This window comes from Glycine soja, chromosome 9, assembly GCF_004193775.1.
Source record: "Glycine soja cultivar W05 chromosome 9, ASM419377v2, whole genome shotgun sequence".
NCBI classification, from domain to species: Eukaryota; Viridiplantae; Streptophyta; class Magnoliopsida; order Fabales; family Fabaceae; genus Glycine; species Glycine soja.
Window position 1 is genome coordinate 5,015,577 of NC_041010.1, and position 22,870 is coordinate 5,038,446.

The 22,870-nt window shown below is 33.1% G+C and overlaps 1 protein-coding gene, 1 long non-coding RNA gene and 1 pseudogene across 2 annotated transcripts; 1 reads left to right on the forward strand and 2 right to left on the reverse strand.

The window, feature by feature from the left end:
• Positions 1-1,575: 1,575 nt before the first annotated feature.
• Positions 1,576-9,545, reverse strand: LOC114366821 (disease resistance-like protein DSC1). The gene is made up of 5 exons (XM_028323820.1): positions 8,829-9,545; positions 5,227-6,340; positions 4,815-5,111; positions 3,303-4,703; positions 1,576-1,872 (listed from the first exon to the last, which is right to left on the reverse strand). Exons 1-4 carry the CDS (start codon positions 9,290-9,292, stop codon positions 3,360-3,362), a joined length of 3,219 nt encoding a protein of 1,072 aa, XP_028179621.1. The 5' UTR covers positions 9,293-9,545; the 3' UTR covers positions 1,576-1,872; positions 3,303-3,359.
• A 1,842-nt stretch (positions 9,546-11,387) lies between these two features.
• Positions 11,388-14,014, forward strand: LOC114367623. The gene is made up of 2 exons (XR_003657252.1): positions 11,388-11,638; positions 12,395-14,014. It is a non-coding gene; the product is annotated as an uncharacterized LOC114367623 (long non-coding RNA).
• A 3,748-nt stretch (positions 14,015-17,762) lies between these two features.
• LOC114425923 lies at positions 17,763-19,051 on the reverse strand (annotated as a pseudogene).
• Positions 19,052-22,870: the final 3,819 nt, after the last annotated feature.

Here is a 22,870-nt window from a genome sequence, read left to right on the forward strand (position 1 = left end):
AGAGAAAAAATTGAAAAATAAAATGAAGCAACTAAAAAAAATAGATAAAAAAGAAAGTAAAATAAAAAGTGAAAACTAATTGCTTTAAAATTGGAATAGGCAAATAATCAAGTACGAAAAACAAAGTCCCCGACAACGGCGCCAAAAACTTGTTAACTCGTTGGCAAGTGTACCAAATTTTTCACAAGTAGTAAAATACTTGGAAGTCCGAGTGTCGAATCCACAGAGACTTTGTTTGTACTTAGATTAATACAAATCCAATTTAAAAGCAATAGATAAAGAATTTAAAATAAAGAAAAGAAAATATAATAGATAAGATAAAGATTTAAAGATAAAAATAAATGATTTAAATTAAAAGATGATAAAGATAGAAGATAAAGAAAATAAGACAATAAGAGTAGAAGATAAGAAAAATAAAAGATTAAGATAAAGATAAGAAAAGATAAAATAAGAAAAATAAAAGATAAAAATAAAATAAGATCAGAATTTGATAAGGTGGGGACCTGGTCTGCCTTGTTTGCCTAGGATGTATGAGTTTATGATTTTTCTTTATCAATTTAGGTGACTCTATTCTACCCACATATGTTCAATTACTTGCCCTGATTCCTCACGATGACAAGCATATTTTATTTATCTATCTTCCAAATCCCTTCGCAAAGACTCAACAAATAAAATGCATGAAGTATGAATCCTAGATGTTTGCAAGAATGCATAGGCATAAAATTATCATTCTATTCCTAGTAATGATTTTCTTATGAAATCCTTTCTTTTTGTTCTATTAGAAGTTACCCTTTTCCGAGCGTCTAACCCCTAACAGAGTGTAAAGATGAATAATGCAAGATAAAAGTAGAAAAGATTTCTATTAGAAATTACCCTTTTCCGAGCGTCTAACCCCTAACAGAGTGTAAAGATGAATAATGCAAGATAAAAGCAGAAAAGATAATAGAATAGAAACTAAGGGTTCAGCCACTCATGTCCATTGAAGGCTTTACAATGGATAGGATATAAAAACGGATGGAATAATAGGGGTGAAAGAGAAAGAGAGTAAATGAAACTCCTAGGAGAGAGGGGTTCTGTGGTGTGTGTTTTTTTTGCTTTGCTTGACTCTCTTTTTATAGTTGTTGCAGTGGACTTGGGCTTGATGCTAAAAATCTTCCTTTTTGATATTTTTGATGTCTTTTGGATTTGTTTTGCTTGTAATTATATCTTCTTAAGATTTCCTGATGTTTTGGATATTTTCTGGATTTTTTCTCCTTTAATTTCTCGTTTTCATATCTGCAAGCCATGAATAAGAAAAATATCAAATCTTAATATTTAAGCCAAAGATAACTGCTAAATAAATATTTTTAAAGATATTTTCAATATATTTTTATCATCAAAATAACTCATATTTAGCCGTTATCAAGATTTCAACCCACATATATTTGTTTTTGTGAACACATGCTGCATGCTGCATTCTCATTAGAACTAGATATAAGCCCACCATTTGCTGGTTCGTAATAGGCCTGTGCAAAATAACAGAATTGATCTAATTTTTGATAGAACTGAATTAATCCAGAAAAAAATCGAGCCGGATTTTTAAAACCTGAATCGAACTCTTTTTGAAACTGGTTCAGTTAACTGAACCGGGTTTAAGACAACATACAAAGGCATGCACAAGTCTCAGACACTTTTAAAAAAATGACTTTGTAGCTAGCTACAACCTGGTCATCAAATAGGATTATTTCCTTCCACCATACAACTACATTTTGTTGCCCATTATCCTTCTCTGCATTGGTACATGAGAATTTGGCAATGGTCATCTGCAGCAAGTACTAAAGCCTATTCTACATTTACTGTTGGAGCTCGTATGCATCGTGCCCCTTAATTACCCTGAAAAGGACATTTAATTTCACCAAACAAGAAAAAATAGAAACTGTTAAAAACACGAGTTTGATTGCCTCAAATAAGTTCTGATAAATCTTCATACAATAGCATTTCACAATGATAAAATATGAACAAATAAATCAACATCTTTAGGAATGAAATTTACTGTTATAAACAAAAAGTTATATTATTTCACCGGTTTTCTCCTCTACTAGCAACAAAGGAGAAAAAGAGACAATAAAAGAGAATAGTGATCAGAGTGGCAGAAATATCATGTCAATTCCTAGAAAAACAAAAAAAATATATGTCGAATTATTTTACATATATAGTCCTCATCTATCATCATATTTTCATGATCGATTTTTCTGAATGCATAGGAAAGAGAGAAATGTACTAAAGTCAGGGAATAAATAATCTCTCAGCAGACAGAAGTGTATATCCTATTATCCTTTATATTTTTGTTTTCGTTTTTAGCGTGGTATTGAGGAAGTCAAGGTAAGACAGCTGTTGTCTTGATCCTGGACATTTTTACAACTTACGAAATTTATGACATGAAGACAAATTAACAATACGAGGTAATGTGTGAATCAATATTTAAAACAATGCCAGAGCCAATGGAAAGTTCCACATGGTTTAAGAAATTTTGTACGAATAAAAAAAAATAAAGCTTAGGCAATCTCTGTTTCAATAAGTGGTAAAAAGGGTGACTCTGAAGGAAATAACTTCTTTATTTGCTATTTCTATATTACAATCTAGATAACATCATTATAAAACTAAAACTTTAAGTTTCTGAATATATCTATGTCTACAAACATGCAGACTGACAATAATAATAATGTGGTAGTTTTGAGTACACTTGCATACTATTATCTTTTGAGTAATCATTACTTGTAGTTGTTTGTTTCAGAACTTATTAATGTTTGGTGACGTTTTTCCAATCTAGGGTCCGACAGGTTGGAGAGGGAGTTGATGAGGAGGGATTTGATGCAGGAAGGATAGGAACTAGGGAGTTGATGAGGAGGGATTTGATGCCGGGAAGTTTTGGCCTTTGAGGGGAGATTACCAATTCTAAGGAGGGAGAGAGAGAGAAGGAGCTACAACAGTTTTTGGCCTTATTTTTCATTTTTTTGGTAGCTTTTAGTCGCTGGTATTTGAATATTGTTAACGACATTAGCTTCAAACTAACAAAATGATCATTTTGAACCAGTCTAAAAAGATAAAGAATCAAAATGAACAAAAAAAAATAAAAATAAAGGACCAAACAGGTCATTTGGCCTACTTGATATATGTATATTGGGTGAACTAATAACCGCACTGTGATTATTTACTTCAAACTTTAAAAAAGATCAATTTTGTTAGAAACATATGCTAAAGATTTCTCCCACCAAACCCACCTTAAATAAAAGATTTCAGCATAAACCACAGGAAGGAAATACCTGGGATGATAGGAGGCACAACCCGATTCCATTAGTTTGATGAAATTGAAACATTGATCAGTCACTGTCATGCAATTCCATTTCTTCAATGTCAATGAAACTTTTATATGTCAAGGTGCTTATTGGGCTGACCCCAAATTCTTTTAAACCTGGATCGACTGCCCATTGTGCCTGAATTGTAACCTGGATTATAAAGCTTGTTTGATTTTCGGCTCTTCTCTTTAGGAAGTCAGAACATCTTTGGTCGTATATCACACACACCTGATCTGATATAATTTTCCCAATGCCATAATCTATGTACATTCTGACTCTGTTGGTCTCCCTTTTACCTTTACCCTTAACATCACTTATAGTGATGTTAACTTCACGCCTTTCATTCATGTCTGTGCTCTCACCAAAGACGAAGCCAAAAATGAAGCCAAGGAGAGGCGAAGGTGGGGCAGAAGATAGATCAATAATTATATAATCATTTCTTGTCTTATACTCCAACCATGGTGGAACATTGCTTGCAGGGTATGCGTAAACAGCTTGGTAAGAACCATAATTATCCTTATAATCACTGTAATTTTCAACATGATGGTGATTTGGGGTAGAAAGGTGTTGGCCTGCAAATTTCATCACATTGGTTTGTGCATTCTGCCCAATAGCCGCTAAAGAATATATATTCAAGTTCAAGCAATTCCAGAACAGAATCCGTTTACTGTTTTCCTTTAACTGTTCAACAGCCGTTGAAGGAGACAATAACACAGTCTTCAATGATATGCATTCACTGGCGTCAAGAGTTTTAAGGAACAAGGGAAGCACCGGTAAAGTCAGAAGCGATTTGCATTCTCTGATATTTAGTGTTTTAAGGAACCGGGGAAGCTCTGGCAGAGTCTGAAGTGAAGTGCAACATTCAGCATCTAGAATTTCAAGGAACATGGGAAGCTCTGGTATTGTTTGAAGCTCCCGGCAATAACGTATGTCTAGATGTAGCAGTTGCGTAAGATTGTTGATGGATGAAGGTAACTTCTCAATCTTACTTCTTCTTAGATCTAGTGATTTAAGTTTGCTTTGATATCCAAATGATGAGGGCAATGCTCTCACATTTGTCCATCCTAATCTTAGTTCTTTCATATTGTCTGATATTAGTGAGAATTCCCTAAGATTCTCGCAAAAAAGAAGGTAGAGATGACTGAGGCTGCATAATTTGGAATCACTTGTGACTATGGTAAGAGACTTGCAGTTAATAAGGAACAATTTCTCAAGTTTGGGCAGCGAGAAAATAGATGGATGCACACTTGTTAACATTGAACAACCCCCAAGTTTCAGTTCTTCAAGATTTGTGGCTCCTGATAAATCTGGGAGCTCCTCTAACTTATTGGAGGAAGTGAGGTCAACTTTTTTTAGATTCACCAGATTCTGTAATATAATAAAACAAAATGAAGATATCACATCAGCTAAATTACTTAATATTGTATTCCTTGAATTAACAGAAAATTGTAACAGTGAGACTAAGGCTGACATATTTACCTGGACTCCATCCCAAAGTTTTTTCATTCTGCCAAATGGAAATTCCAATATGACAAGTCTTCTGGCAATAAAATTTTCTGGCAACGATTTTAGAGGGTAATAATCCCAATAGAGAAATCTTAGCTCAGTTTCCAAAAATTGAAGCCCTTCAGCAAGAATATTAAGTAAATCATCATTATATTTTCCAGAGATTTTCAGAAATTGTAATTTGCTCATGTTCGTAAATATGTCATGACTTAACTTCTGCTTCTTAAGATTTCGCATGTCAATCTGTAGGCTTCTAATGTCTTCAGTATTCTGCCATCAATGTAGAAGAAAAATTTTAAGATCAAAAACCACATTTCTCACTCACACACACACACACACAAAAATCAAATGTTATTCATGCCATATTATTTTAAGCTAGGCTGACCTTGCCATTTTTCAATGCTTCAGCAATGTCATCAGAATCCCACAACCGACTGTGGCTTCCAGCTATGCTAGACTCTCGTCGAATAATCTCCCATGCCATTTCTTGCAAACTATCATGCATCGATACATAATTATCCTCAGAAATAGTTATAAGAGCTTTATCTTTCAATCTTTCTAATGCATAAAACACTGAATTGTCACTTTCAGTATCTTTCAATAAAGATTTTAGCTCGCAAGTGTTCACCATTATATTCGATCTAAGAAAGAAACATGCCAGATCTAGAAAAATTTGTTGCTCTTTACGATCTAGACCATCGTAACTCAGTTTCATGACTTCATAAACTTTTGTAGGAGGGATTTTTTTAAGCTTGTCTAGCAAACTTTCCCATTCTTCCTTGTTTTTTCCATGAAGAAGACCAGCCAAAACTTTAACAACTAATGGAATGCCTTTGGCATAATTGACCACCCTAAGTGATAACTCATAGTACTCCTTTTGACGATCACTTTGGTTGAAGGCATTCAAATTGAAAAGTTCCAGTGTTTTATCAAAACTGAGTTCTGTAAGGTGGTATGTCTTTTTTACTTTCTTAGCCTTCAGAACTTGTTCATCTCTAGTTGTTACAAGTATTCTGCTACCAGATCCAAAATTGTCAAGAGTTCCCAACAATTTTCCCAAGTGGTCTGAATCACTCACATCATCAAGAACAATAAGAACCTTCATATGGCCAATTCTTCTAAGAATATTATCAGGTAAGGAATTTTCTGTGTAAATTTCCACATCATCATATCGTAATCGTAATAGCCCAGAAAAAATTCTTTTCTTCAAAGAAATTATTCCATGATTCTTTGATTCTTCTCTTTCATTGGCTAAAAAATAACAACCTTCATATTCATATTGTAATTTATTAAATATTTCTTCTGCAAGGGTTGTCTTGCCAATACCTCCCATACCCCAAATTCCAATAAGAAGGTTGTCCTTTGGCTCTTTTCTTATCCATGATTCTACGGTTGTAATTTTCTCTTCAATTCCAACAAGCCCTTTTGAGATAACATGGGGTTTAACTAACCTCTTCAGTACCAGATCGACAATTTCATTAAGCACCGCAGCATCGTTTCTATATGAAACACCACACAGAGAGATTATATGTTAAAATCAATGTTGTTAATATTAATTCAATTATTTGGAAGGCTTTGTGTGTGGGGGTAGGGTTCGACACGAATGATGGACTAAAAAATAAATAAAGGGGCTTTACTGATTGTATCTAAAGTCGGTTTTTTTACAAGTGAGGGGTATTTTTTAAATTTTGTTTACCAAAATTGATAAATTTTTAAATACTTATGCAAATAAATGTGTAAGTAGTGTTTTTAAAACACGACTTCAAATAAAGAAGTCCTGTTTTAAAACATGATTTTTGTATTTTTAAATTTTAATTTTTGAAATCAAGTTTTAATTAACAACTTCAAGTTAAAAGTCAAGAATTAAAACACAACTTTCTTTTATTTTGTTTCTTTTTATAAAATGAAGTCATGTTTAGAAAAACAACTTCAACAAAAAAAAAAAAAGATTGTGTTTCTAGGCCGCATAGTCCTTTATAAATTTATAAGTTTTAAAAACTAATGCATGTGGTGCAGCAGTTTGTAGATATTATCATGTGCGTTTGTACTGGGCAGCAAAGTGCTTCATGGGATAATTAGGGATGTGAGTAGTATGTTTAATTTTAATTTTTTTTTATAAATTGAACATGAAAATTGAGAATTGAGTTATACTACTTTGGTACATGCTTAATTTGTTTATTCAAGCTACAACTTTCCCCCCTTTACTCGGACCATTGGTTTGGCACCTCGTGAATGATGAACAAAAGATGTGTTATTAATTAAACATGAGTTTTTAATTATTCATGTTTTAAATTAAAATACAACTTATTCATATTTATAACTTTTTTAAGTTTTAATTACCCATTTTGGTAATTTTAAAAAAAATCTCACCAAATGTAAAAAAGCCATCTAAAATAATTTAGAAATAGAATATATATATATATATATATATATGAACATATTTAAATTAAATAGACCAACAAAGCATAGTGCACGAGCTAAAATTAGATAATGCAAAAGTAATAAGTTTAAATATGTTTTTGATCCCTGACATATATCTGTTTTTGGCATATGATCCATAATAGATTTTTCATTTGAATTGGGTCCTTAATATTTTAAATATTTTATCCAAGGTCCTTGCCGTTAACCAAACATGTAAGTGTCCCATGTACTCGTTACCAAAGTGAGATTACAAGTAGGAAAAAGTTTTTTTTTAATTAAAAATGACATCCTTTCTGTAAGCTCCTTCTTCCTCTTTCCTGCAATCTCTCCACGCACCATCACTATCATCGAACAACGACCCACACCACCAAACCACAAATCGCGATGGAAGCACACCACCACCGCGCGAACACAGTGCACAACTCGCAACCACCATCTCCATCCTTCTTCAGATTTGGTTCACCATCACCGCACCGTTGCCTCCTTCCTCTCTAGAGATCACCACAACCTCCAACACCACAATACCCACCCACTCCAGGCCGCCACCAAATCATTTGGTTCTCACTCATTCTCTGCTCTCTCGAAAAAAGTCATAACCCACCTTGGCAACTCAAAAATACAACTCCACCCGAGTCACGCCGCCGAGTTCACTCTCTCTAACTCGGATCCCATTCTCAGGAAGTAGAGATCTGTCGCCAAGAACCATTCCTTTGTCACCAACAAGTGCCCCACCCCTGGCTTCTCCCGACACAACCGCCGGAGATCAAAGTGGGTGGAGGGATATGTGGGGATGACGGGTTCAATTCTGAGTTTAGGTTCGGGTTCGATTTCTGTTTTGTTAGATAATGAAGAGGTTTTGGATATGGTTTCGAAAGCGGAGAGGTTTTTGGATTCATCAAGGAAATTCGGGTGGAGATCCGAGGAGGTTAATTAAGGATGTTTTGGGTTTGTATTTGTGATCGGAGAAGAAGGGACAAAGGTCGCCTAAGAAGGTGACCACTTTGATTTCAGTTGCCGGAGTTTGGGACTTCCATTGACTCTTACTTCATATTAGAGAAACGACACACGCCCTAATCTCCTCGATCTTCGTCGCAGTCTCCACCTTCGAAGCCTCCTACTTCCCGTCTAGAAACGATACACGACATCGTATTTACTTTTAAAAAATTAAAAAAAAATCTTACGTTTAATCCTACTCAGACAACGAGCACACATGACACCACACATCGCATGTCTAAGTGTTTGGTTAATGGCACATAAGCAGATAATAGATCGTGATTAACGGCAGAGACCTCGAACAAAAATTTTAAAATATTAGAGACTTGATTCAAAGGAAAAATTTACTATGGATCATATGCCAAAAATGAATATATATATCAAGGACCAAACACATATTTAAGTCAAAGTAATAACTAATAAGCCTATAATATGCTGAAATTTTTTAAAAATAAAGGTTACAACATTTTCCAACTTAAACAGCCAGTTATTTATGATAATTAATACGCATATATATAAACTAAAGAAAATATTAAAGAAAGTATTCAACATTTATGTGGGAAAAGAGCTTACGGAAATTTTGATGAGTCAATTCCGGCTAAATCGGCAGATTTATTCAAAGCATGTCTCCAGTGTTGCACCTTCATCATTTGTTTTCTTCCATGCACAGCAAATGCTTCTGCATAACTCCCCAATTGATGTCGAACATGTGTGGGTTGTATATGGTAGAAAACTGGGATTACAATACGTCCGTATTCCTCTCTGCATTCAAGTATTTTCACAAGTTCTTCTAAACACCAACACGAAGAAGCATAGTCTGGAGAGAATATGACCAACAAAATCAATGATCCTCGAATTGCTCCAACAAGTGATGGCCATATTTCATCTCCCTTCTCAAGATTATAATCTACGAAGAAGTTTATTTTCTTCCTTTCAAAAGTGTCAATCAAATGGCTAAGAAACCCGTCGCGGATGTCCTGGCCCCTGAAGCTAACAAAAACATCATACTTTATTTCCGGAGCAGCTTTGTTGGACATTTTTTCCCTTATACCCTTCTGTTTCTGAAGTAACCGAGAGACAGAGAAAGGCAACAAATTGACTTTCCGAAACAACTCAGAGACAAGTGCACAATATATGGGTCCTTCAAAATGTGATTTAAAATCTCAATGTAAGATCTCTCGCTAAAGATGTTTTTGGAAGAGGAGTGTTTTGTTTTAAAGTGGGAGAGAATGTTTTCCCGAAAGGAATGAATGTGGCTATTGGGGGGTGTGCACGGGTTCCCTTTGTAATAACATCGATATCATCTCTGTAAGTGTCGGCTGGAATGGTATTACTTGTGACATTCCTTGCTCATTTTATTAATAAAATATACTTTTTTGGTGTGCTAAAAAAAAATGTAGCATCTTTGTTTTTTCTTGTTTTCTTTGTTTACTTAGAATAAATAATGGATAAATATTAAAATTCGTTCTAGAAAATATGAGACACTAATAAATTAGTGCATAAAATATGAAAAAATTTAAATTTATTTTTTAAATGTATAAAATAGTGTGCTAAATTAGTCAAACAGACAATTTAAGTTGATTATTAAATTTTACAATTTAATATCAAATTGACCTCAAAAAATATAATTTATTATCATATTAATTCTAAAAGGTTAAAAGTTGATAATAGAATGATCTTATAAATACGAAAAGATGAATTTGTTGAACTTTTTTACATTTAAGAACTAAATTTATATTTTTTATTGAATTTGTCTAATTATCCAATAAATAATTGATGAAGATGACAATAAAGCATAATTGAGCGTCAGTCCTCACTCACTTTATCGTGACGAATCCGGAATTAAGGGGACGTGTTAAGAATAGTGTAATCACAAAGACAAATCTTTCTCATGTACTATATATGGAGGGTCATCCTCCTCGAATATTATATACCCAAAGTCAAGTCTTTGGTTGTAACGGTTAAAAATCACCTCTTTCTACAATGGAGCATCAACACATCATTGTTATCTCGTGGGGCCTCCGGTTTAAGAAGCAATTTCCTGTAAAGTACCATTAACGATGAAGAAAGCAAAACAATTCGGTTTTAGATTAATTTATGGTTAAATTAATTTTTTATATCCTAATTTATTATTTATGTTTAATTTGATCATATGATTAAACGATAGCTGGAAAACATATTGAAGCTGTCACCAAAGGCTTTCTTAAAAGATTTCTTCACAAGGTAATTAAATTGCAAGTAGTTTTACCAATCAAGTTTAATTCATTGTAGTTATTCAACTAACTTTAGGCATTATAGGAGATCTCCCTATTGCTCACTGAGAAAGATTTTAGTGATTTTAAGAAAAATCAATCTCGTATCTATTAGATGAGAGTTCGTTCAATATTCTTAATTATATCGATCCCATGGACGAAAATGCTTTTATATGTATATATATGGAATAAATATAGGTATTTAATATTTAATTTATACAATTGACAAATCTATTATTTATGTTATCTCTTAGCCGGCCTTCTGATCATTGCCATATACCAAGATAAGCATGACAACATTATAAATTTTGAATGTTTGCTCAAACAAACTCTGAAAGGGAAATGATATAAAGAAGTTTTTATTTTAAGTGAATATCTCTTATTTAAATGCTTAAAATTCAGAGATTATTATATCATTATATGGAAGCCTGCAATAGATCATTTCAGAAATTTTTAAAAATATTTTATATTATCATTCATTATATTGCCATTCATTATATACTCGTAGTGCAAATTAAATGTTTTTTTTATATTATCATTCAATATATTGCCATTCATGGAGTGTCATATACTGAAAGATTTTTAATTTTTGTAAAATTGCTTTAATAATTATATTTAGAATATTTTTAATTAATTGATAATATAAATAATATCTTTATAACGATACTATATAAAAATTAAACTCTATTTTATAATTCTTTCAATTAAAAATTATAGAGAATGAATTCAACTTGATTGATTATTCAAAAAGTACAGTGTCAATATATAGAGGTTTTTATAGCTGTTATTTACATTCATATTTATAACTAATTAGCTAAATTAGTTCCTATAAATCAGCAAACAAATCATTGATTGGAATCTAAAATAAATGACATGAAACGACTCTCCTTATGATACAATCAATCAATCAATTAGATGCAATCTGTGCTGAGTCATTTCCTTGAAAAAAATAATGTACTAGTCTCCTCTCCAAATACTCGAAGTACTCCTCCATTATCTATACAGACCCTGTTCTTCATTTGAAATTGTTCAGCTGTTAATGCTCCCCATAATTTGGGTTCACCTTCTCCGGTCCATATCATGGACTTTCAGTGGATAATTTAGTGAAGTTATTTTTCCTTCGCAAGAGAGGTAACTTTTATATTCATGGGGCTTATAATTTTGATAATTGTTAATGTAGTCGTCTGTTGTGTGGAGAGTTTCAAAGTTTGATATGATCTCACACTTTTACACTCTAATTTAAATTTTTATTTCATTGTCACTCTACTTAACAGTACCTAAGTGTTGCTCTATGTTGAATTTCTGGTAACTGTACTCTGAATATGAATCCATCAGGTTAAGAAGGTAACAATAAACTAATGTCAATTAAGATGAAAATGACTAATTAACGCCCGAATAAGATACTACAGTATTCATCTTCATAACTAAGTATAGAGTTGTGACAACAAATTTTAAGGTTTTGAGCGGAATCAATTCTTAATATATCAATTTGAATTACACTACAACTATATGCTGTCATGTCATTTTGCTAATTTTTGTCATCAACATAATTTTTTTGTGTCATTTTCTCTACAATTCTTTTTTCATTCTTCATTGTTCTCCTTCGGTAATCATTAATGTGTGATTTATGTATTCAATTTCAAATTTCATCTTCAGTTTAATATCATTATTGTCTTTTATTGATATTGATGTATTCTGTCAAAAGATTTAGCTTAATTGGTTAGGTAAAATGCAGACTTGAGTTATGATAAATTCTCGCACACTATATTATCTTTGACTTTTATAGATTAAAAAAATCATATCTTTTAATTTTTTTTCATAAAACAAATAAATATTCTACTGCATTTGAAAAATTAACATGATTTCTTCTCTTTTTTGTCACACAAGGAAATTAAAGACAGAAAGGAGAAAGCAACATATTAGACATTCACGATAGAGTGCTGTAAAAGCTACACCAGGAGGGGAAAGCCAAAAACGTGCAGAAGCAGGTTCTCTGTCACCCCTAACCAGCCAAAATATAAACCACGGCGCGGTGTTGGCTTCACCAGAAACTTGAGAGAAAACTACAATCCATTATCGCTGGAGTAAATCCACCAAACCACTCTGGAAGCTCTGGAAAGTTCTGAAACTCTCTTAAGATTATTGGAATGAGTTTCGAGTAAAGTGCTTATTGAGAGATTAGATCCAAGAGAGAAAGTTTCACTGAGTTTGAACATACATTAAAGTTTAAAAACAACTAACCATTTAGATCATAGCCTATAAACCATGCCACCATCAAACACTCATAAATAACATAACATTGACAACCACTTGAAACTAGCTAGGAAACCACCTTTGGAAAGGTCAAAACAGAAAAACAAAAGCATTAACCAACATGGTAGCAGTCCTGAACACAATGGCTGATCACAAATTCTGACAAATAACGTGAAAGAAATCTATCTGTTTCTTAGTATGAAAAGTTTCTTTGCTTTGAATCTTTCTTCAATGATTTCCACGAGGATTGAGTAGGAAATTCTCAAAAATTTGTTTATTTTGCTGGTATGAGAAACCATTTAGAGTGTAGAGTTTCAAGCCAAAAGATAAGGTGCATGGTGTATGTATATTGGAAATTGATTTTTTATCACTAAGATTTAGGTGACTTAAATGTAAAGTGAAAGATTGTATTATACTATATGAACCTTAATTGAATGAATGTATTGAAAGTTGTTTTTGTTTCAACTTCCAAGAGAACTTATTTATTATAGTTGGTGACAATCTTCACTATAAATAGAGAAGATGTTTAGTGGAGAAACAACACATGAAGAAAGAGAGTGTGTGAGAAGAGAGATTGTGAAACAAAATCAGAAAAGTGTCTTTGTGCGAGTGTTATCATTTATTGTAACCATTAAGTGAAGTACTCAAGTTTGTAGCGTGATACACTATCTGAGAAGGGTTTGTGATAGTGAAATACTTTTGAAACGATTCCGTGGATGTAGGCAAGAGATGTCGAATCACATTAAATTTTTGTGTTTGCTATTATTTTTCTTACGGTATAATCTTTGTTGTGTTCTCACGATCATTTTTTTGATGTAAGTAATTTTATTTGAAAGCGTTGATTACCCAACCTAGAGACTTCTAAACATTGTTTTATTGTGGATGCTGGCTACAGAGACACAGGAAATCCTTCAAGAGACACAGGGATTGGAGGGGCAACATGATTTTTGCAATATTAGGATGCAGATGATTTACAAAGTTTTTGCGAAGGGCCCCTAGAAAGGATGTTGAACAATAAGTGGGTCATGATTATAGTTTCTTGAGAATGGAACAAATCAAACATTGCTTGATTGTTTTTTTATTTCACATGTAGGATCTTAGAGTTTTCAAGCGGTTTGGAATTGTTTTTCATGTTGGTGGAGTTAATCAGGATGTTTTTTCGTAACCTTGGTTATTAAATAAACCTGACTTGTGAGTCAAACCTCATAAATGTAAGGTATATCAAATTGCAACAAAATTTTTATTTCCTGTCTTGATAATTTGGAATTAATATTTGAGTCTTCCATGAATGTGGAATTTTTCTAGCAATAACAGCATACTCCATCTAAGACTCATCGATCTTAGAGGAGGAAATTAAGTACATAACATGAAATTAACATGAATATTTAGTTGTTAGAGATAGGTCAAGAGACTAAATTTCCATCTACAGCTATTACTAGGACAATATATAAAAAGACAAACACAAGTCTCAAACACTTCCAAAAACATTTTACAAAGACATACACAACTCTCAAACACATTACAGCAACAGTTTCTTGCCCATTATATATCCTTCTCAGAGCTGGTACCTGCAAGAATATAATTTGCCAATTCTCCGCAGCAAGTAAAGCCGATTCTAAAGTTACTGTTTACCTGACTGGTCTTCTGGAAGGGCTTTAAACTCTGACAACCAGGAGATGGTGCACAACCTTCGTGTGTTTGGAGAATATATCAATCATGCCTTTTGATTACGTAGAAAAGAACATTTTAACCTGATAAGAAAAAGTGGAAATTGTTAAATTTGATGAGTTTGAATGCCTCAAATAAGTCTCCTGCTAAATCTTTATATCATACCATATCACATGGTTTACTTTTACAGCCCAACCTTAAAAATACTACAATTGTCATATGAACAAATAAATCAAAATCTTCAGGAATTAAATTTACCTTTTTTATATACAAAACTTATTATTCCATCAATTTTATTTTCTACTACTAACAAAGGTCAAATAGAGACAATTAAAGTGCATGTACAGAAAGTTATATATGTCGAATTAGTTTACATATATAATCCTCATTTATCATCTTATGTTTATGATACATTTTTCTGAATGCATGAGAAAGAGAGAAATAAAGTATTTCCACTTCTGAAACCAATTATTAGATTTTCGTTTTTTGTTTTAGCATGGTATTGGGAAAGTCAAGGCAGGGAAGCACTCGTCTCACATGGAGATTTTTACAACTTATACTAACTTATGAAATGAAGACATATACATTACTAGGTAGTTAATGTATGGATCAAAATTTAAAAAGTATTCACATGGAGGGTTATCATATATTTATGATCATTTCATAAATATCTCATAACCATTATTAGTGTGTGTTGGTTGGTGGCCCTTGTGGCCTCTGTCTTATTTGTAATTGTTTGAGTATTCCTGATACCTGCTTATTTATATATTCACTTGTTTGTTTGCCGGAAAAAAAAAAAAAAAAAGCTTGAGCAATGATGTATTTCAATAAGTGGTAAAGAATGTGATCGACGGCGAAGGAAAAGTGCCTCTTTATTTGCTAACTACTTTCTTACAAAAATCTAGACAACGCCATTATAAGACCAAAACTTTCAGTTTCACAATATATCTCACCATGTAAAGTCTACAAGACATGCAAACTGACAATAGTAACTTTTCTTGAAAATTACCACAATATCATATTCCTTACTGGATTGGAGTCGGTATTCCTTAGTATAAAAGTTTTGATATATTAAGGATACAATATAACAAATTTTTTTTATTAGAAAGCCAAAACAAAAACGAATCATTTATGAGAAACCTAAGCCATATATATATTTAAGTCAATTTATAATCATAATAAGAATACATACTAAGAATATTTATGAATGCTTTCTATTCTTAAATTTAATTATTTATTATATTTAATATGAAAATGTTTCAAAAGTTGATATAAGTATATTGGGTGAACTAATAAGGACACTTTTTTCATATATTTAATTAAAACTTTCCATCAAATTCGAAAAAGTTGAATCTCACCTCTTCCATATCAATTTTATTTGAAACATGTGCTAAAAATATATATACCTTGAAAGCAAATTTTGTTAGGAAAAATCTTTTTTATTTTAAAAAATTTACATAATTCCAGGTATGCTAGACTCTCCAAACAATCTCCCACGCCATTTCTTGTAAAGTACCATGCATAGATACATAATTATCCTCAGAAAAAGTTATAAGAGCTTTATCTTTCAATCTTTCTAACCCATAAAACACTAAGTATCACTTTCATTATATTTCGATAAAGATTTTAGCTCTCCCACATTCATCATTATATTCGATGTGTGAAAGAAACGCGTTTGCTCTTTGTGATCTAGACCATCGTAAATCAGTTTCATCACTTGATATACCTCTAATGGAGTAAAATTTTTAAGTTTGTCTAGCATACTCTCCCATTCTTCCTTATTTTTTCCACGAAAAAGACGAGCCAAAACTTTTTAGAATTAATGGAATGCCATGGGCGTAACCGACCACCCTTTGTGATAGTTCACTGTACTCCCTTTGATGATCACTTTGGTTAAAGGCATCCAAATTGAAAAGTTCAAGTGCTTTATCATAACTGAATTGTCTAAGTTGGTATGTCTTAAAGACTTTGTTAGCCTTAAGCACTTGCTCATGTCTAGTTGTGACAATTATTCTGCTGCCCAATCCAAAATTATCAAGATGCATGTTGGAAAATTTCCTTCTTTTTTTCCTTTCTTCTTAGTGGCGATTCCTTAAAAGTCAGGTACTAAAAAATAAATATAAGGCCTTCGTAGATGTATTGATTGGCTGTAATTTAACGACTAAATTGAATGGACCAACAAAGAATGGTTGGTCCCATCAAGATTTCAGCATAGTGTGGATTTGGCAAAAATAATAACTAATAAGCGTATGATAGGGTATCGACTAGTGTTAGGATACAGGGTGGAGAGTCAGACGATTTTTCCATCACAATTGGTTTGCATCAAGGGTCAACCCTTAACCCCTACCTTTTTACCTTAATTTTGGATGTCCTCACAGAACAAATTCAAGAGATAGCTTCGAGATGCATGCTTTTTGCAGATGACATAGTCCTCCTTGGAGAGTCGAGGGAGGAGTTGAATGAGAGGTTGGAAACTTGGAGACGAGCTCTAGAAACACATGGTTTTCGCCTAAGCAGAAGCAAATCGGAGTATATGGAATGTAAGTTCAACAAAAGAAGGAGGGTTTCTAACTCAGAGGTGAAAATAGGAGACCATATTATCCCTCAAGTCACACGGTTTAAATATCTTGGGTCTGTAATACAGGATGATGGAAAAATTGAAGGGGATGTGAATCATCGCATTCAAGCAGGATGGATGAAATGGAGAAAAGCATCGGGGGTGTTATGTGATGCAAAGGTACTGATCAAGCTAAAGGAAAAGTTTTATCGGACTGCGGTAAGACCAGCGATTTTGTACGGAACAGAATGTTGGGCGGTCAAGAGCCAACATGAGAATAAAGTAGGTGTAGCGGAGATGAGGATGTTGCGGTGGATGTGTGGTAAGACTCGACAGGATAAAATTAGAAACGAAGCTATTAGAGAGAGGGTTGGAGTAGCGCCTATTGTAGAGAAGATGGTGGAAAATAGACTTAGGTGGTTTGGGCATGTAGAGAGAAGACCGGTAGACTCTGTAGTGAAGAGAGTAGACCAGATGGAGAGAAGGCAAACAATTCGAGGCAGAGGAAGACCCAAAAAGACTATAAGAGAGGTTATCAAAAAGGATCTCGAACTTAATGATTTGGATAGAAGTATGATACTTGATAGAACATTATGGCGGAAGTTGATCCATGTAGCCGACCCCACCTAGTGGGATAAGGCGTTGTTGTTGTTGTTGTTGTTAAAATAAGGTTACATCATTTTGCAACTTAATCAGCCTCGTTATATATGGTAAAATACATAGAATATGTATATATAACAGTTAGAAAACATTGAATGTTGATGGAGAAACAAGAGCTTACTGAAATTGTAATGACTCAATTCCTGACAAGTGAGCACATTTATTCAGAGCCTGTCTCCAGCTTTGCACCATGCTTTTGTATCCTCTTTCATGCTCAACAAATACATTTTCGTAACTCCCCTATTGATGTCATACATTTGTGGGCACCATTTTGTAGAAAACAGGGATTACAATCCGCTCATAGTTATCTCTGCATTATAATATCGTCACAAGTTCTTCTAAATACCAATGAGAAGAAACATTGTCTTGCGAGAATATGATCAACGAAATGAATGATCGTTCAATTGTTGAACAATTGATGGCCATATTTCTTCTCCCCTCTCAAGTTTATAATCTACATAAGCATTTATTTGGTTTCTTTTAAAAGCCTCAATCAAATGGCTAAGAAACCCGTCACGTATGTCCTTGCCCCTGAAGCTAACGAAGACATCATACTTTATCTTAGGAGTGGTGTTTACTGACATGGATTTTTCCTCTACACCCTTCTGATAATATTGAAATAAACAAGGGAGAAAGAAATACAATACATTGAATTCCAAAAAAAAAAAACTCAAGACATGGTGTTGTTGGATTAATTGGAACAAGTACACAGTAGTGGATCTTCTTAATTTGTCTCTACTTCGGAATATGTATGAGCCACATGGTAGGTAAGAGCAAAGGAAACATAAAAAATAAAAATAAAATAAAAAGTTAGAAATGAAGTAGAAAAATCATGGGATATATTATGAAACAAAAATTTGATATTTGATATATATCTACACAACAAGCTGAAATAATGAGAAAGGAGGAAAGTGTGATATGGCAAATACATGAATACCAGCTTTAGTTCTTCTGGATTTGCAAGCTTTTCAACTTAAGCCTTAGTTCTATTCTTTGTCTTCTTCCTTCTCTTTGATGAATAATTGATAAAGATGACACAGTAAAGCAGTAATTGGCCTTGAATAATTATATAGCAAAGTGATGCTATGGGGTTAGGGTTCAAAGTCAACTGTTTCTTATGTATGATGGAGCGTCATCCACATCCAGTAGGGCTTCCAATTGAAGAAGCAAATTCGTTATATATATTTAGAGTCCTCTAAAGTGCACCTTGCACTTTAGAGGGTAAAGTGCGTCTATCTTAACCTTTGATGATATTAATGGTCCAAATCTTTCATATCATTTAAGATTGATACCTAGATTTATATTTTTCAAAATAAACATATAGATCGAGTTAAAATAAAATTACAAAAAAAAAACAAAAAACAAAGAAAACCTTTACACTCCTTCCCCACAATTCACGTTCGTCATCTAGGTTTTTTATTTTGGTTTGCAGAAGAGGCACACATGGCTCAATCTTACACACGGATGATGGGTTTTAAAATGGCCTGAGACAGACGTGAAAGGCCTGAAATTCCCAAAAGGGCACAGCTACATGCGAATGGAGAGTCACAACTGTATATGATTTCAAGTGACAGAGAGCTGCATGCGATTCAATTTTTAAATTTTTAACGACCAAATGAAGTAGCAGCGAAGAGAAGCGTATGTGTGGTGCGTGCAGTGTTCTTCGTATCTTTGACCAGGAAAACATGCAGTGCAGTTTTTTTTTATACATATATTGTAGTATTATGTAAAAATATTTATGTGGTCATTTTAAATTATGCGGAGAAATCTGGATTATTAATATAATCAAAGATAGCTACACTTTACCATTTAAAGTGCAAGGTTACCCTTAGAAGCCGCAAATTCCAAAATATACATGTATTAGATTTAAGGATAAATATCCATTTTAGATTTTAAGAAATGAAGTAGTGACAAATTCATCTCTAAAAGATGAGGAGTTTAAATTTAGACTTCGAATATGTAAAAGGTGCAATGGATTGATCCTATGAATAATTTAATGATAAATTGATCTTTGAACTTTGTAACTTGATGTCAAATTAGTTTTTAAAAATACAACTTATAGGGATTAAGATTCAACCACCCATTTTTTAATCTTAAATCCTATTTTTGAGTTACTTAGACGCGTTTTTTGAAAAAATGAATTGACCAAATCCCCTTTGGTTATTTGTTAAGGAATTCTTCATTCAATTTTGAACATTTTGACATATTATGGACCTCAAACAGACATTCTTAGCAAAAGTTATACCCGTTTGAAGTTTAAAAAAATTTTCCGTAAAAAAACATTTCGCCAGTACAAATGGCGGGATCCGCCACGTGGACAGCAACTCGCCAACTCCACTTGCGAGTCCATCAGTTTCTGCCACATTGGCAAGTTCCCTCCAGAAACAAACCCCCTAGAAAAAATTTCAAAACAACCCCTTTTAAAAATAAGTTTCTAAAAAGAGCCTAATTTAATCAATTTATCGTCAATTAATTAATCTTGTCCAGTCCAAGTATACTAGTAGTCTCATAGAAACAATTATATATGATCCAGCCACGCCATATATAGTTAACTAGGTGATGAATCAATGGAGCCATGACAAATGTCAAATTCTAGATATTGAAGGTGGTGTTGCACATGCGCCACTCAAACCAGCTGTTAGCTGAATGTGAAGTCATTAGCAAACGAAGGGTGCGTGTGTGTGTGTGTGAGGAGAGCGAAATTACCTTGCTTTGTTTTCTGGCCTCTCACATCAGGTAGTGACAAAGTAAGGGCGTTGTCAATCTCACTCTCTTCCACCCAGAAAAAAGGGCTCGTGTCCGTACAGACAGCTTTGTGACCATAAAAAATTGGGTGCCGTGAGTATTCTGTGCTTATCGTATGGAGAGCTAGGGCTACCATTCTATTAGGGTCTTCCTGAGTTTGAGTTGAGCTACAATTTGCTGGAACTGTTCCCACCAAAGATGTGCAACATGTACAACTTTGCAAGAGATGTCACTGTTCCCACTATGCTCCCAAATTAGGCTAAATTACAAAAACCAACTACGTGAGTAATGTCCCCCATGTGTTGTCCCTCAAAATCCAACCATATCTTCTTAATCCCTCTAGCTAGTTCAAAAATATCCTAGCTGGCTGCATATTCATTTGTTAATTGGTGATTACTTACTTTAGCTAGTTTTTAATTAGTGGGAATTGTTTGCTTCTAAGATTAAGTGGATGTTTAGATTAAAGTTAGAAATGTTGTATGCGTATTTTAATATAAATTCAACAGATGAAAATAAAAGTAAAAGTTTTGATTTTTTGGCAAAATTACTTTTGACTAAAAAGTACTTTTTTTTTATCTTATTTCCAACATGATGTAATTCGGGTTACACCATTGGCTCATAGAGTTTGAGAAGCTGTGTTATTGAACATGTGGATCAACTAATACAAGATTGCTTTAATAAGTGATTTTGAGTTCAAATTTTAGATATATAATTGTATAAAATAGTCGGAGCGAAAATTTTATTGTTTGAATCATTTTTATTTGACTTGAATAGAATTGCATTCTGTGAAAGATTTGCGTGCTCTTAAAAAAATGTTTGAGATGAGGTGACGAATTCATGGAATTATGAGAAAAAAATAAACAATTAATGTGCTAGCTAGTGTTAAAGATTACCTTTGACTTCAATTTGGATCTCCCCTGTACAATGTATGGTCAAAGCTACAAGAGAGAAGGATCATCATGATTAGTTTAAGAATCTACTATTTCCTTCACTTGTGTATTTCTCTCTGATCATATCATCTTACATGTTATTATTCAAGATAGGGAGGGATCCAAATTGTTTGAGCTGGTACAAAAATAATTGAAGAGACAAGAAAACTGACTATATAAATTAAGGTGAAATCAAAGCGTACACCCCATTTGAGAAACCTACATATATAATTAAATCTTGTTTCCATTTTAATTCTATTTTCTATGAAGGAAAAATAATAAGCCTTTCTTGCTATGTCTTTCTGTCAGTCTTTTCTTTGATGTTCTTATTTATTTTCCCCCCTGATAATGTATACATGATTTTATCACAAGGCACCATCATGCATTTGTGTTGTCTATTCCTGCATCCCTCACAAACACATACACCCATCAAAGACCATTCAATCAAACTCCCTGACAAAATTTCACTAACCCATTAATTGTGTGTGACTCCTCAATTCAATTGCTCTGTAGTACTATTCCAACATTCAATTTATGTTAATACCTGATTTCTTTCCTGCAAAGGCTAATTGCAGTCTTGCTTTTGAACTTTGACATGGCAACAGGCCCTACTCAATAAAATACGGTTGATTATGTCACCCCTATATATGAGATGTAATATATATATATATGACACATGACAATGTGAAATTCATATACAATTCTTAGCCATTCTGTTTCTGCATCATCAGGTAGAATAATTTCACTATTAATAATTATTAACTGTGAGAATGAGAACCGTACTTTATGTTAATAATCTGAATTCTGAATTCTGAGACTCCCTCTGCACATGCATAGTTGTCCCACAAATGTCCAAAGGGTGGTTGGCATTTAGTTTTGCCTCAGACTTGGAAACTACAATGTCCAGGATCTCCTCTGAAAGCAAAAGGACTCTGAGCTAACTTTCTTCATGATCTTCCATTTTTTTTTAGGTTGAATGAATGATCATTTTTTAATTTATTTTTTATTCTTTAATTTGTTGTAATATTATTTTAGTTATTTGAAGTAAACAATAATAAATCAGGTGGGGCTCTCGTAGGAGGAGTGATTATATTACCAAGCATGAAGGTCAAATTTGATTAAGTTATCAAGCTACCTGATGATGAACCTTTTTTCCTCTTTTCACTTTTTCTCAATGGAGACAAGTTTTTGACTTTGTTTACAAAACTCTAGGTTTATCATCGTTGCCCTCTGATCATCCTACTAGAGTAGGACCAATTCAGTTTGGATTTTGTTTAACCGTTCAAAATCCTTACTTTCTTAATGTGTGCAATTTATGGGAACTATAGCTAGCTGTCACATACATCTATCTTGTCAGAATATACCATATATGTTGCTAAGTTTACCTTGGATTCGGGTCACTAATGGTGAAGCTTTCATGAATTTCACTTCTCAATAAATACATAACTAACTTGGAGGAATAAATCTAGTTATTATTATTTAGAAATTAATAAAATTAATTTTAATAAATTATAATTTATTATATATGATTATATATTTGTACATGTTATA